The sequence below is a fragment of the Ixodes scapularis genome, unplaced genomic scaffold (genome assembly GCF_016920785.2).
Source record: "Ixodes scapularis isolate PalLabHiFi unplaced genomic scaffold, ASM1692078v2 PGA_scaffold5__190_contigs__length_132052651, whole genome shotgun sequence".
Classification (NCBI taxonomy): Eukaryota; Metazoa; Arthropoda; class Arachnida; order Ixodida; family Ixodidae; genus Ixodes; species Ixodes scapularis.
Window position 1 is genome coordinate 126,374,797 of NW_024609880.1, and position 16,275 is coordinate 126,391,071.

A 16,275-nucleotide genomic window follows, 5' to 3' on the forward strand; every position below is an offset into this window, starting at 1 on the left:
CCCAAGGACATTCCCTTCCACTAAGAATTAACCAATGAAGAGAATTCTGAATTTAAGCACCATTACAACAAATTAGTGCAAGGAATTCGGCTATAGTTTAACGAAAGTGACTGTAAAAACTTAAGTAACAAATTCTAGGTAGATCTTTGTCCTGTGATAAATTAAAATGCAGTACAGGAACTGAGACTTACCGGATGGAACTCAATGTGCTTGTGACGAACGACTTCTATGGGTTTAAACCGAATGGCGTTTTCTCCCCTGCGATATAGTGGAATGCTGTATACAAGTTGCCAGAGTGGTATTTGCATTTTGTTTTGTGAAGCAAGTGTTAATTACGGTGTGTGAGTTCCACATACAATTTGTATGTCTCATGCTGGAATTTTAGAGTTAGCGGTGATGTCTCAAGTAATAGTTTGTGTACGACAACTAGATACAATTGTTTTAGACCTCTGTTTCACCAAATCACAGATCAATGACATGTGGTTTATATGTCCACCACGAATGGTTTGAAAAGTCTAAAAAGTTGATGTTTAGCAAAACAAATACGATCCGATAACGGCTGAAGCAAGGCCCCCTCTCTACCCCATTTTTTAAAAAAGAAAATACGTCAAAACGAATCTTGATCAGAAAAGCAGAACCCAAAACGACTGTCCTCGAGGCAGTTTAAATCAATAAAAAATACAATAATAAGCTTGAGAGTACAGAAAGTTTTCCAATCAATTACCGCGCTACTCAAACACATCGTTAGGACCTAACGCTAAATGACTGGCTCAAGATAGCTCGCTGACTTAATCCCTCGCTAGGCGTTCTAGTTTATTTGTTTATTCTAAAAGACACATATGCTGCAAGGAGACAACTTTTTAGCGCCACGCCGTCCAGCCTAGTATAAATTCTGTCGTGTCTAGCGAAGATTCTGCGGTGGTGCACTGCCAAAGCCACTCGCATCAAAGTGTGGCTTTATTTGGCCTCTCCCTCACGTGACAGCGTGTGCGAACAGGGCGCAAGGCAAAGCCACTGGGTTCTCTCGCCGTAGTGTAAATGTGTAACTTCTTGGCAACGTAGATGAAACAATTACCGTAGAGTATAACAGCAATTTCGTATTAAAATATTAAAAGTTCACCTATGCTGGGCCGTAGGACACGGAGAAACTCCTCTACGCTCCATCTTCTGCATGGCAAATAATCGGATTGACTCATTGCGTATAAAATGAGCGAATAAACGTGAACGCAAACAAGCTACCAGCTCTTAAATACCGAACACAAAAATCGTTACTTTCCCAGCACTGATTGTACTTCAAACGCTCATTGCTAGCTTCAATGTACATGATGAAAAAGAGCTCTCATTATCATTTTCTTGTCAAATCTATCCACAAGCTCCTTCGAACAAAGGTATACTTACAAATCTTCACCAGAGCGTGAAGGTTTCTGGTGGACGACACGAATTACAGGATAGTTTTCTCGTGACGCAGACGTCTGCAGAAGTAAAATTATTTCCAAATGTGTAAACTACATTGTACTATACAGGATGTGTCTCCAGTGATTCAGAACACTTTCTTTTTGTGGTACTGGAAGTAATAAATATTTTCTTCAGGATAATGTTATCGGGCACGGCGGACGTCATCAGCTAAGGTAAAATTCAGCAAATGAATTGTCTAAAGATCACAAATTCGCTTTTAAAATGTTCGCCTTAGCTAGCACATTTCAATTAAAAATGTGTTGCTTATCGTCAAAATATCCCACAGCTGTTGTTAGAATTCCGACAGCTAAATTTTGCTCCGCACTATTCTCCGGTGAAGTCACGCTGTCCAAACTTCGCCATACCGAAACTTGGGGGAAAAAAAGAGCCAAAAGCTGCGTGCCGGAGGAGACTGCAGAAGGTGGTCCACCTTTTCTACGACCACGTGAGCATTAGGTAAGGGTTCGACTCCCGATGTACCGTTACCCGTGATAATCGCGAAGGCTGACGTGATTTCTTGATGCGACCTCAGTCGCTCTTTTCCGCGTTTGTTTCGGAACCTGCTGTCTCCTCGCGTCAAAAATTTGCCAGATCATGTCGCGGAGCAGAATAGACATATGCTTGTTAGTGAGCGCGTTGGGAATGTGTACCCATAGTCTTTATGTATAAAACTCTTTCTAAAGTTTTTGTTTGAATTCTAACAGCTGTGACATATTTTTCGTGACGGAGAGCACATCTATAACTGCGATGTGACATCTAAGGTGAATACTTCCGAAGTTAATTAGTTCAGTAATTAGTTTGCCACGGAGCACTTTACCGTCGCAACCTTCCGCCCTTGCCTTGGCAATAATGTTACCCCGAAGGCATCTTTTTTATTGTTCTTTCATGTTTTAAAAAGCTCCTAAAAATGTTTTTTTTTTTAACATTCTATTGGGACACGCGTGTCAAAAAATTAATTTTGAGAAAAAAAAAATTTCAGCAGTATGGACGGCGAGAGACGGGATTTAGTCGGCAGTCACCTCCTTTCCACTTGTTTTCTCTCTCGGCGTTTCGGGCGCGTGGAGGAGAGGTGGATCGGCTTCGCCTTCACGTTGTGGTGGAAAGAGCGAATTACCATTCCGTGACGTCACGGACTTTGCGCACAGAATTTAAAATAAATCTCGAGCCGTCAATATTGCACTAAAAAGTTTAAAGACCTTTACGATTCTCTGTAATGCCGAATTAGAGCGCAGCTCTTGAGGAGGAAGAGGGGAGGGTATGCCCCTCCTCCCCATCATCGCCTTCCCCTCCTCCTCTCCTGCTCCCCTCCCATTGAGCGGGAAATGTCCGCTATATTTCCCGCTAAAGTTAGCGGGGAAATTTTTTGGCTAAACTTAGCGGAAACGTTTTTCAGTTAAATTTCACGTGACATCCGGAGGGTAAAATGTGTGCGCTAAATTTAGCGGGAAAAGATTTCCGCCAAATTAGAGGGAACATTTTACTCTCGTGACTTTAACGTCATTATGGGAGACGTCCCATAATGCAACGCGTGGTTACACCGACGGGTAAGGCAATGGCGACGGCGACACCGCTCAACCCGAAAACAAGCACCTCAGAACTGCGCTCTTAAAAAAGAAAATTGGCGTAAAATTGCTTTTTCGACACGCAAGACCCGACCAGACTTTTAAGTTCCTTGTATTTTTCCAGAGAGTTAAACCATCCAATGGTGTAAAAGGTAATGTGCACTGGGAGACACAAGGCATAAAGAACGGTTTTTCACGGGGCTAGCCAGGCTTATTTCGATTTCGCCTTTTCGTCCTCCAGTTGTCAACCTCTCGAGGCCCCGAAGCGTACTTTAATATATTTTTAGATCTAAAGATATTCAATGAAATATTAAATAAATATCTAATCTAAAAAAGAAAGAAAGAAACGCCTTGCCCGAAATTCGAAAGTTGTATTTCTCAAAGAAATGTTGCAATGAACCCCAAAATCAAATTAAAAAAAAAAATATATATATATAAAAAAAAGTTAAGTTGATTTTTTTATTTCTGAATTTATGCTCACAACAAGCATCACGCCAGTTTCGAGAAGCTACGTGGTGACTTACGGGAGGGACCAGTGTTTTCTTACGATGAACCAATTTCAGTGGCCTGGTCCTGTGGCCTCTTCTTTTCTTGAGGTGTTTCCGTCTGCTAGACGAAATTTTCTTGCTTTTCTTTCGACGTCGACGTGTGCTGAAAAGAAGTCACGATCCTTATGCATTCTTAATTTTCTTAGAAACTGTCTTTTAACTAACGATTGAGTATGTACTTTCTGTACATGTTTAGTAGCATGAGATAATGCCATCAGCCAGTCATACATATCCCCCCAAGCACACACAATTAAGGTGATGCGGGTTTTACGCCTCTCTCGGGCAGGAGCACCGTCGGTTTAGGGACCTTCGCGGAAGCGTACCAAACGTCGGCGCGAATAACAAGGATTCCTCTATTGGTCCTCGTCCTTTCCTTACATGATGCACCATATCGTGGATTCTGTTATAAGTGCCAGCAAACCCTCCACGCACTTCGTCCGTGGCGAGGAGGTGCCACTCGGACAACTCTCTTCTTTCTCCGTGGTCGTGACTCTGTGTTTAGGAAACACTGCTATAACTCAGCCTGCATTCACCGAGGACTTAAGAAGCTCAGGGCGTGGCACGTCCCCCATCCCCTGATTACCGTTCCGTAGCCCATGAGATTGCCGCATTCCCCGATAAGAACGCGCAAGAACCAATGGGGACGCGAGAAGCGAGATTGTAAGAAGTCACGCCCTACGTTTCTTTAAAAGCTGTCATGACTGTACGTAAGCTAGTGCAAGAAATGTGTCTGGGACGGCAAAAACAAGTTTCTCTCGAGTGCAGGCCACTGAAAAATGAACGAGTGAAACGAAGGACCGACCGGTGCGTTGTCGCGGTGGCTGTCTGGACGACACAATTTTCAGCTGATCTCGGTGGTCTTCCGTGGACGCATTTGTCGCTCGTCTCTTGGATGCTTGTCTTGAGCCAAGGAACGGTGCTGACAATAGATTCCAGCATCGGGTAGACCGATCCGCAGATGCCCCGAAAGTCGTCCTTGTCGATTGACCAGGCCACAACCCCGCCTACACCTTCATTTACCAGCCATCTCGCCTGAAATTGTCCGGTACAATTCAAACGAGCCTTACGATGCCAAATAAAAACAAAAAAAAAATCTTCAGAAATAATTTTAGCGGATCAGTAATATTTTTTTAAGCGACGATTTTTTCGTGTTAAAATTTTTTTTAACGATTAAAGATATTGACATATTTTTTTAGTCAGTCATATGAAATGGTTTTGTTGACTTTCCAAATGCTGAAAACGCAAGAAACATCGACTCTAGCTTGTGACTGTTTATCTGCAAACTAGAAAACTACTAGAAAAAAAAAAAGACAATGAAGAGTCAAACCCACAACAGGAATATAAACAAAACGGACAGTTCCGTCCTCCGCCGTTCCCTTCGTTAATAATCCCTTATTATTTCTATTATTAGATAGGTACAGCTTTATAAATCAGTGGCTACCTTAAGAACATAAAATGCGAGTTTGCCAGAATTTTTTTCGTGTTCACCATTCGAGCAAATAAAGTCGGTCTGCCTTTGAGGTGCGGCGACACTGGTGCATGCATCGCGCGGTAGCGTGCAGGACCGCACTCCAGTACGATGCTTATCCGGATCAAAACGTGCAGGGGTGAGAATTGAGCCTAGGATCCTGAATTCTGCGACGGGAGCTTTCGCTCCACGTGCTCCGATTTGCGGTGCACCAACGCACTCGGCCAACGATCCTCCAACAAAACGCGCAAAGCGTTATAAACTGCGCAGTGCTGGTGATGTACAGCGGAAGGTGCATTTGAATGACTTGGATCCTGCTCACCCTTGCACTGACGCTCCGCCCATCATCATACGATATCCAGTCCTTGTCGGAGTATACGTAAGTGGAGATGAACGTTTCGTTCCAATCGTGATGCCACGTGTGATAGTCGTAGAGTCTGCAAAACTGAAACAAAAAGGGCAGGCTCTGGTCGCTCTGTCCATCTGAGAACCGAGACGGACGAGTGCTTTCGTCCATAGTCGCCGACACTTTAAGAAACGAACGGCGTGGCTTACTGTCTCTACGCTTCTTGCTTCGTGAGCCCTTAATTCTCCTTCTTGATGGCTAATTCCACAATCTTCTCGGGGAAAAAATTGTTCCACATTCTTAGAATATAACTGCTAAATAGGCTTTAAGATACGAGGTGTTTGTCGGTATGTGGCGCGCAATACTATTATAACGACCTGGGGTTAATAAAACCACCAACATTCGTAAGTAAAAAAAAAAAAAAATTGCATAACGGCGTTTATTGAGGAAGGTAGCTTTTCATAGTTGATCGATCACCTATGATTATCGTTGACATGGCTCACGAAACGCTCCGTCGTTCCTGGGCTACACAGAGACGCTGAAAGATATAGGATGGCGATATACCCTGGTTTCACTCCAAGTCCGGCCGCAACCGACGCTACGATCCAACGGAGTTAGTAGGGAGTTTTAGTGAACCTTTTCTGCATATCCAATACGGTATATATACGATGAGCCCTCCCGTACAAACTGCGCCCGTGCGAGTCTTCTGCGGCAGCGCATGCGCAGTTCATACCGGAGGGCCCATCGTAAATCGTATCGAACGTGCAAACGCGGTTCCCTAAAACTATGGTGCCTGAAACGCGTCTCCGACTGGTGTGTTTACCGCGGCCAAAAAAGTGGTATTTCGAGTTCCGCCTCGTGACGTCATAGAAATGTCATGCTGTCGCCGGTCGCGATCCTGGCGGCGTCCCAACAGTTGTGGTATAAACGGCTGACGCCTGTTCTGCTGCAGGTCACTCCACGGTGGCAGCCCACGGAAGCTAGAGCAGCCGGAAGTTGAAACACCTGGAACGCCGTGACGACAGCGACACTCGCGTTCGCTCGTGCTTTTCGCCAGCATTTCTACGGCCGACCGCCAGGATCGCGACAGTCAATAGAATGACACTCCGGCTTCTGTGACGTCATTTGTTGCCACTTCGGGACCCCTTTCGATATATGGGCGGGATAGGACGCTAAACACACCAGTCGTAGGCGCGATCCAGGCACCATACTGAAACTCTGTAATGACGAGCGCCGTGACGGTGCGCTTTTGTCGCTGCTTGATTGGCTCCATCGAATAGTAGCGTCGGCTGCGATAGGGAGGTGCCGTTGTCGCCCCACAAGCACGACGGAGTGCTCTCTGAACTAAGCTAGGCGGAGAGCGAGTCGCCTTGCTTCTTACGCAGGAGTTGCGTTGACATCAGTACGACGCCAATCTCTGATTGGCTTTGATCGAAAGGCTACTGGGTATAAAGGTACAAAATACGTGGGGAAAATAACCCCCTGCCCCCTACAAACGCCCCCAAAGCAATAAAAGCAACATCCCGAAACGTTAGAACCCTGGTTATAGGATCTTAAAACTTTTATGTAGTCATTTAGTTTGTCACGCAAGCTGTCACCGGAATCAAGAATCATTTTGAAGAACTCACCTCAAAATAGCCGATGGCTTGGGGATTTTTTGTGTACTGGCCCTTGTATACGGCAGACAACCCCGGTTGAGATGGATCGTAAAATCCGGGCTTGTCGCTTGATGCCAACCGAAACGCTGTTCCCTCGAACGCCAAGACAGCAAGCAGTTTATGCTTGGGCACAACTTTGGCGAGTGTCCGAATGTATGTCTCCTGGAAGATTTATTTTAAAATAAAAGCTTAAAATCTTTTAGCTCTTCTTGCATCTCTTCTCGAAACGTTTTAAGCCTTTGCCCGTAATAGGAATTAGAAATAGCTGTACTCATTGAGAGCCAAAATTTCGTGTTTCTTTCCATAAAAAAAAATCGTAAAGCTAAGTTTTTAGAATTTTACGCGGAAAGTATAGTTAATTGCTTATAATAAGCTAACGTTACAGGTCCGTTGTTTGAACTTGAACTATTGCTACGGTCCTTAGCGTTCAATGAATATCAAGACTAAGAATGCTTCCACCTACAATGTTGTGGGCCTTGTACTTCTCAGGATCAGACGGAAGAGGATGCAGTTGCGTATGCATTCCAGTCACACCAAAGTCGTTTTGTCTCATGCGGATTGCCAGAACGTATATGAAATCCACGTATCTGAAAGGGAGATTTAGAACTTGGTCATTATTCACACTGCACGATACCTCATTTTATCATCATTTCATCATTCCCACCACACATCATCTGATTTTCCTTCCCTTGCATATCCGAATTGCCTTAATCTCTAACACAGCCAGAGTAGCCGAGTAATAAACGAGCCTGGTGCCGCAATTAAGGGTCCTTATTTCAAAACATGGAAAACATCGGCCGGGAGCTCAACAAACCTAGCCGCTACATTTGCCAACTTGACTCAATGTAAAACACCCAAACCAAACCCCCCCCCCCCCCCCCCCCCCCCAAAAAAAAAAAATGTAAGCAAGGTTGAATCAACCGCATACAGAAAACAACACTGATAAGATTGGAGCACGTTGGCTTACGGTTCAATATTCTTCGCAAAGTCCTGCATATTTTCTGTTCCCCCGAAATGTGGCGCTGAGAAGCTTGCCCGCTGGCTTGAAGGCTGCGCTTAGTTCCTAGGAATCACCAAGCACAGCATATTGGCAGATCAGTAAACCAAGTGGTGTGCTTGCAAAGCTCCACATTCTGCTGATAAAAACCCGGCGGACGTTTTATTGATAGCCGACGATGTGCCTCAAAACCGGCTCGATAGATTAATAGACACGGTTTAAATAGTAAGCCAACAATTATGGTGTTGTTGTTGTTGTTTTTTTTTTTTTTGCGAATTATTTAGGTTTTTAATTGTGGTTCATTCCACTTTTACGCTTTATTCAACCCGAAAGTATAATTAAAAACACTAAAGAAATGACGCTGTCGGAAGTCACAGGCTACGTGTATCGACAGTAGAGCCTACATAAAAACCTATAGTGTGAAACGCACACTGCAGAAGCCCACTCCAGCGCTCACTTAGTAGTACGAAAAAAAATCGCGACATTTTACGTGTTTAACAACTGCATGCTAAAACTGTACCTGATTCTTTCCCTTTTACAGCGGAGCTGTTAAGGGCTAGTTTCCCCAGGATCGTGTCCGTCAGCAAACAAATGGTGACACAGAACTCTGGACAGCAGCTACTGCCATCTATGAGCGACGGCGGTAACCAGACAATCGGCTTACCGCTTGTCTGGTTGTCGCCGTCGCTCATAGAAGGCGGCAACCTTTCGAGCCTTTCCATTCAGGCTTGCTGACTCGCCGGCCGGCCGTTACTTCATTCCCAACATAGTACAGCTTCACTGGTCTTCCTTCTTCGCCAGAGTGGAAAGGCTAAAAGTTTTTTTTTATTTCATTTTCCTTTCTTTCAATTTTCAAGAAAGCAATTTTACTCGCCGTTCCCGAGGTACCCAAAGACGATTCACTTCCCTCGAATTTACAGCCTATTGATCCTTCTTCTTTGAGAAGAACCGCATTTCTGTGATCGAAGCGAGGACGAATTTCCAGCACGTCGCTCAACCAATCAAATGCATATATTTTTTAAACGCTCTCATGTCATGAAGGAGCTACGTTTTTGAAGACCAGGTCGGTACCAGTAAATGCGCAATTTCAACCAAACTATACCCACTAAAAAAAGCTACGCATAGAGTATAAACAAAACATTTTTCCACTATATTGTGGGCACGGCCATTTCGTTGCATAGTGCAGAGTGATTCTAATTTGTGACAGTTGAAGTAAAAAATGTAAATTTTTGAGCTTTAGATGTAGTTTCAAGAAGCCGAGAAAATATCGTTTTGCTCCGTCACGAATTGTTTTAAGACTTCTGGAGGGCGGAAAAGCACCCCCTGCAATTTCTTATAATGATTTAAATAACTGGCCACAACAAATTTCAGCGCCAAAATGGCTCAAGCCTAGTTGAGTTTAACTTATTCAAAGGCTCCAGTCGAAACCAACAAGAAATATATATATATATATATATATATATATATATATATATATATATATATATATATATATATATATATATATCTCGAAAATATGATGATGATTAAACCATACTTGATCGAATGAATTAATGTCTTACGAAACCCCCGAAAGCCAAAACATATGGCGAAGCTAGGATTTGAACTCTGGGCCCGGTCGGGAGTGTTAACCACGACACCACTCCGCCTTGGCTTTCTGATTGTATATGCATTTCGCTCATTGTGGATTAAAAAGACAGATAGGAAACGCCGGAAAACCAAGGTGGAGTGGTGAAGCGGTTAGCACACCCGACCGGACATTGGGAGGCCCAGAGTTCAAATCCTGGATCCGCCGTATATTATGGCTTCCGTAGGTTTCATAAGACATTAATTCATTCGATCGAGTACGGTTTAATCATCATCATATTTTCGATCACTTCCTCTTCGGAGACCGCCGTACGATGATGAAAAATGCCGGTAACATATATATATATATATATATATATATATATATATATTGTCAGGAAGACGACGACGGGGCAGTGGCAAGCACGACCATCTCGCGCCAGGCCCCATGGGCCGGCTCGGCCTCCATAAATCCTTTGTATGTTCTATCATCGTGTACTGTCCTGTCCTTTCTGCTGCCGACAGCATCACCCTAACAATATATATATATACCTCTAAAATATTCATATGGGCTCTTGGTACTCACCTTGAGTAAGGCTGCCAAATTTTGTTTGGTGCTCTGGCTAAGCACTTCAAAGGGTTCCTCTCCGATGAATACGCTTAGTCCATCCAGTTCAAAATTCAGGAGAAATTTAACCGCGTTCGCGGCGAAAGTGCGTCTTTTGGAAGGATCCGCTGCCATTTTTCTCAAGTGCTCTCTAACATCCCAATGGCCCAGCTCTACAAAGGTCTTGAGGTGTCGGTACCTCCGTTTGAAACACTTAAATTTTTTTAAATTTTCTGAAAAAGGCACGAAAAACGAAATAAATATTCTTTTACAAACGATGCCCATCAGTCATACAGTAATAACTGTCTTACCACGTCAGTCATTCATCTATCTTAAATTACTCTCCAAAAAAGCATATGTTATTATTGCATTTTACTGTCCCGTGAGGCACGCACAATACAATCATCGCTAATACAGAAGAACATCTAGGTACTGATGATGTTAAAATGATTTGGATCCGAAATATCGACCTCGGCAGGAGCGGGCACCCGACGATGCTTCACACCCGTGTTCACGGCGTAGTTCACATTTTCGAGCGAAATTGTTTTGGTTCAGGAAACATCAGTAATCGGTCCGCCTCATTTTCTCCAGGAGAATGAACGAGCAGACACTTTGTTTTGAACCATTTTCCACACTCCGTGTTCTTCGCCATAGTACCGCACTTTGGAGCAAAGTGCGGTACTACGGCGAACAGGGAGTTGATCATAGCAAACATAAGATCCTGTACAGAGCTCAATCTTTTAACATGTATACCGTCATATCGGAAAACAGCAATGTATTTTAGGTTCATAAAATCGACTACAAAGGACGCGTCAGGAAATAGCACATATCTTTGACCCCTTTCAAATCTGCCAAACCATAACTAATTCTCTCTCCTTCTCCCTTTCTCTCTCTAATCATGTGACGATAACGTAAGTTTGACTGCAAACTCATCCTCACCTAAAAAGGAGTCGGGACGATATTGTGGCGCACTTTATTTAGATTGATCGATATCCTAATACAACCTTATCCTCATGCGACAACCGATTAAAATGTTTTACACATCGAGCCTATAAAGACATTTGTTGCGCTGTAGCGAAATACTTCGTGCAAGTAACGGTGTTCGTTTAAGTTGAATGTCGTATTCACTAAAAATAGGCTAAATTATATTACAAACGAAGCACCCGCATATACGTTTACCACAAGGATTTTGGACAGTCGATTACCTACAGTTATGCAAAATAATCAAATAATTTTGTGGTAACACGAACATCAAGAGTGTCATCTGGTCATGTCGACACGCCTCAATGGTCAAGCGCTGGCCGGTTTTTGAACACGAACGTTATTTTCAATTCTGCATACATTACAAAAACACATTCAATGACCAATTTTCGCACAAGAAAACTCAAACAGCCAACAAAATCAACCGCGAAAGTTTAATTATGGTCGAGGACGGTAAAACATTTCCAATTGAAACTATGCAACGCGACTCTAAAACCGACGAAAGCGTGCGAAATCCCGTCCCCAGTTTCACAACGCCAACTTCACTTGCTGGTAAATTTTATTTTAGAAACGCAAGTGGCACACAAATCACGAGCATACACTGCAGTCAACGTGTGCGGGAAAGTAGACACAGAAACATGTCGCAAAAGAATGGGCCGTGAAAGGTGGTGAACGAGGCTGTACTTGTAAGGCTCTTTTCTGAGAAGCAAATTAAAGTTGACCAACTTACCCTTGCAGATGTTGCCCAGATAGCTCCAGTGAAGTTCCCCCGTGCGGAGGTTGTCTACGCTTCCAAATACTAGCTGAGTGCACATGCATGCCGGGACGTCTTCCATCCCAAATATCCACACACCTTGGCGATGAAAGGATTCGTGCACTACCCTGCACACCACCTCGAATCCTGAACAGAAGAAGAAACTTAAGCTTCGAAAACAATCGAAAGCAATTAATGCCGCACACGCTGAAACACAAGGGCCGTCCAAGGTTGACCCGGACTCTTAACCATAAGAACTCACTGAACTGCAGCATTTTGAGACTTTCGAAGGACGTTAACATAACGCTTCTTGTACTTTCCGCGCCCGAAATGAGGTATTTGACGCATGCGCAACAGCTCCCGTTATCATGGCGGCGAGCAATGTGTCTGTAGCTCTGGAGCAGCGGTTCGTAGTCAAATTTTTAGTTCAGTAAAAAAACTAAATTAGCAAAAATTTTGAGAAGATTGCAAGCACAGTAGGAGACATGAACAATGTCACGGACAAGGGTCTACAGATTTTTCCAACAGTTTGGCGAAGGATGATAGGCGGTGGCAAATTAACCGCACGAACGCTTTCGTTCGACGGCTGTCACGCAGCCCACATTTTTCTATGAAATAGGAAGCTGTCTAACCGATGTCACTAGTGTCATGGGATGCACGTGGAATACTTTGTGAAGCTGACATTCTCTGGTAGTTTTCGAATTTCCCATTTCCTCTATAGGAGTAAACGTACCGGTCAACTTTGCACCACTCTTGTATTTGGCAGCCTTAACGGTGTAAATCAGCGTGTCCTATGGCTAACAGCTTAAGACTGTCATAGAAACACCCTTAGAAGGCTGGTGAACAGCCTAAAATAGGATACTGGTGATCTTCACATTATCTTAAAAATATTGTTAAAAGTAACAAGTTTACAAGCAACAAGCACTACCTAAACGTTTTAAATGAGCGGCAACAGCATATAGAGACGCAGTGAATCACGCACGAGAGATGCATCAGGAGCCTGTTGACTGCTCCACCGCCTGATATACTCGACAATTAAAAGACACTCACTCGCTATTGGTGGATTTTGTATTTACAAAGGTTACAAGCATAAAATAGCCAAGTTCGATCAATATGTCTCGAAGTATTGAGTATTGGTACTACTCACAACAATCATTATATATAGTCCCTAAACAACATTTGATAAAGCAGTTTCAAGCGAGTGAAAGTGCGCCGAACATTCTTCAAATAGGGGGGTGTTCGCCTGCCGAACAAAATGTTGGGTCGCGAACTGGCTAGTGATGGTCGAACATACTTTAAGACGAAACTCCGAGACCGGGGAAATACGAAGGACAACAGAGCAACACAAAGTCAACTCAAACGTTGTGTCCTAGTTCTTGGCTGTGTTCTTCGTTTTTCCCCAGTCTCCAAGTTTTGTCTTCAGAAAAAGGTGTTCGCCTCACTTCACACCCATTTTCCTACACCCTCCAAAATTTAAGGGTGTTTTATAGACCCTATTTTACAATTGTGTATTACTCGAAACAAAATTACTGCCAGGACCTACACGGTATATTTTGTTTTACTCTACTGAGTTCAAATGTTTGGTTCATTTAACATTTCTCGACATAGACGTTGTAATGTCCCTAGAAATAGCCCACCTAAAAGCGAGAGAAAATTCGGTGAAACTGAGGAGAGGGCGAGCATTCGGTGTTGCGATCAAGAAACATTTTAAAAATGATATTTTTGTATTTTGTGACCTGCCAAGCATGTTTTTATACTGAGGAGCACAGACAACTGTCCTTCCCGGTCAGCTATGTGTTTCCTTATTTCCCGCAGTAGCTAACTAACGTCATTTTAGCCGAGGTCACCATCGGCCAAGGTTACCGTCGGCTCACCCTAAAACACCAGGTTTCAAAAAACAATCCCAAGGCCAAGAGTTATATCTCAAGTTGTTTACTAACTTTTATTCTTATTAGCAACCTTCTACGTGTCTAGACATGTTGCTTCAAACACAGTCGTGAATGACAAAAAAAAAAAGAAAAAAAGAAGCAGTAGCTGTGTCAATTATTTCATGGCGGCTTCTATTGCTGTCTGTTCTCGTTTATTAATTCCAAGTGCTGTATGACTTCAGAGTAATCCGACCTCACGGAATATATTTTATCACCGACTCGGGTACATATTTCTAAGTATTCTTATTTATTTAAAAATGTAAACTCGTTATTCGGGGAGTCTAAAACGATAATGATGACGTCAAAACTTCAGCCTTAAGATCAAGTTCCGATTCTAACGAATTTTATTTTTGTGCAGCTTTTACATCATGAATATTTTATTTTTATGCCAACTTTAATAACCGGGAGCGAGTAGGGGTGAGTTAAAGTTGAGAGACATAAAATCTTCAGTTTTCTATTGAAGAAGAATATGATTGAATCAAATGAAAAAAAGAAAAGGTTACGTTTTGTTTCGTTGCCGGGTGAACCATCTCCAGCGGAATATGTTATCAGCATCAAGATCAGGGTTCCAGCAAAAACGCTTGATATTTCCTGTAACAAACGAACCAAGTAAGGTTATTTTGAAAAGCACTTAAAATGTCACATAAAACTAGGCTAGTAGCTTCACTTCTCTTTTTCATAAAATGCCTACACCAATGCAGTAACATGATCTATTAACAGCAAAACGTTCTTATCTGTGTAAAAGCATTTTCTAATTAGTTGTGCTGATTATGCAAACATGTGCATGCAACTATGTCTTAAAAGGCGCGTAGCAATATCGGGAAATTCTGTTGTATAATAAAGTGTGCAAAATGCAGTACAAGCAATGAATTACCATCTATGAATGAAATTTTAATGAGAATGCAGGAATCGGAGAAAATGGGGCAGTATGCAAAATTAATTTAAACGAGTCTAGAATATGAAGATTCAAAACTTAAGTGATACTATAAGCTGCGTAGCAACACAGTTTTATTTGAGGTATATTGTAACGTACCTGCATTAGTGCTGCTCGCTTGAAGGTGCTCTGACCGTGAGCGCAGCACGCCAACAAGAACCGATCAGCGGGGGGTTTTGTGACGGCAGCGCCCTTAGAAAGATGCCTCAACCCTGCCACTGTTCCTTGCTGCCACTCTTGTATATTTGTACCTTCTGTATTTGGGCAAACCAGCTCCAAGAAAAGACTTGTCAGAGTCGTGAGTACGCGGCCGTTGTGTCGTTCGTATGTTCCGTTCCCATTGGAGGTATTTTAATCAAATCGTGTCGGAACATGTAACGAGAAGAAACATAAACATCACATGTTTATTTCAAGGCCAGCTAATAAACCAGCTCCAGCTTAACGAAACAAACGTTCCAGGGATTCCTCGCGCCAGCTGCTCAACTCGGACAGTGAAAAATGTTTCTGTAGGAGACAAACATTGATAGAAAACACGTATTTATACTTTTTGTTCACCTGTAAAGGTGCTCTGGTTGCTAAGGCACATAAATAGAGATGCACCTGTGGCCCACTTATTGTGTAATCAAGACTGAATTTGTGCTTCTGTCCAGATAACTTTTCTGACATATGCATAGTTCCCCGCCAGAAACAAAACTATTTTGTCTGAAAGAACGCATTATTTTTGGCCAGATCTTTTCTTGTATAAGTAAGAATTATCTTGTTTGTGTCAAGTCAATACATTGCGAGCTCATGTAGTAGGGAAAGGCACACAAAAAAATCCTCGCTAATTGTAATAAGGTGCGCCCCCTCATTATTTGTCACTTGTTTTCGTTGTAATATTCTGCGGAACATTAGGCTAGCGATTGATAAAAAGATTACCGGAACCGGCATAGGCCCGGTTGACAACAAAATATCAGTCGCTATATATCTCAAGAAATCACGTTATCAGATCACAAGCAGCCCTTTGGTATTGCAATTTTCTACGTGATCATGGCAATACTCTATAGCAGTGTTTCTCAAATGGGGTTTGGCGGAGCCGCTGGGGTCTGCGAAGCCATTTTAGGGGTCACCGAAGCCCTCTCCTCAACCCCCTTTTTTCCTCTCCTCCTTAAAAAAAAAATATATTTCTTAACCGTGGCTAGGTGGCGCAAGCTACCGTCCATTTCAAAGGGTACAGCCGTTACAATCTATCCATCTTAGTTCTTTAGCTTGATGTTTCTTTTTTGTTCTGTCTACAACAAAAAGGATGCTCTTCTCACACTAACCAGGTGTCTTATTTTCTATTCCCCTACCCCCACTAGCATGGGGTCCCCCATCACTTTGGCGGGTCCCCAAAGGGTCCCCGACTCCCCGACACATCCATGCTTGAGAACCACTGCTCTATAGTATAGTATTGTGGTCCACTATGCCATTTACAATAAAGTCAAAGCAG

General features: G+C 43.0%; 1 protein-coding gene across 1 annotated transcript; it reads right to left on the reverse strand.

The window, feature by feature from the left end:
* Positions 1-3,626: 3,626 nt before the first annotated feature.
* LOC121838236 (oviduct-specific glycoprotein-like) lies at positions 3,627-7,676 on the reverse strand. The gene is made up of 5 exons (XM_042294340.1): positions 7,672-7,676; positions 7,501-7,624; positions 7,008-7,199; positions 5,356-5,478; positions 3,627-3,668 (listed from the first exon to the last, which is right to left on the reverse strand). The coding sequence occupies exons 1-5, from the start codon at positions 7,674-7,676 to the stop codon at positions 3,627-3,629; spliced, it is 486 nt and encodes a 161-aa protein (XP_042150274.1).
* Positions 7,677-16,275: the final 8,599 nt, after the last annotated feature.

Coding starts and splice junctions, on each gene's coding strand:
- LOC121838236 (XM_042294340.1), bottom strand. Junction 5,479..7,007: donor AAGCCATCGGCTATTTTGAG/GTGAGTTCTTCA, acceptor TTTTTGTTTCAG/TTTTGCAGACTCTACGACTA. Junction 3,669..5,355: donor GGCGGAGCGTCAGTGCAAGG/GTGAGCAGGATC, acceptor ACTTCTTTTCAG/CACACGTCGACGTCGAAAGA.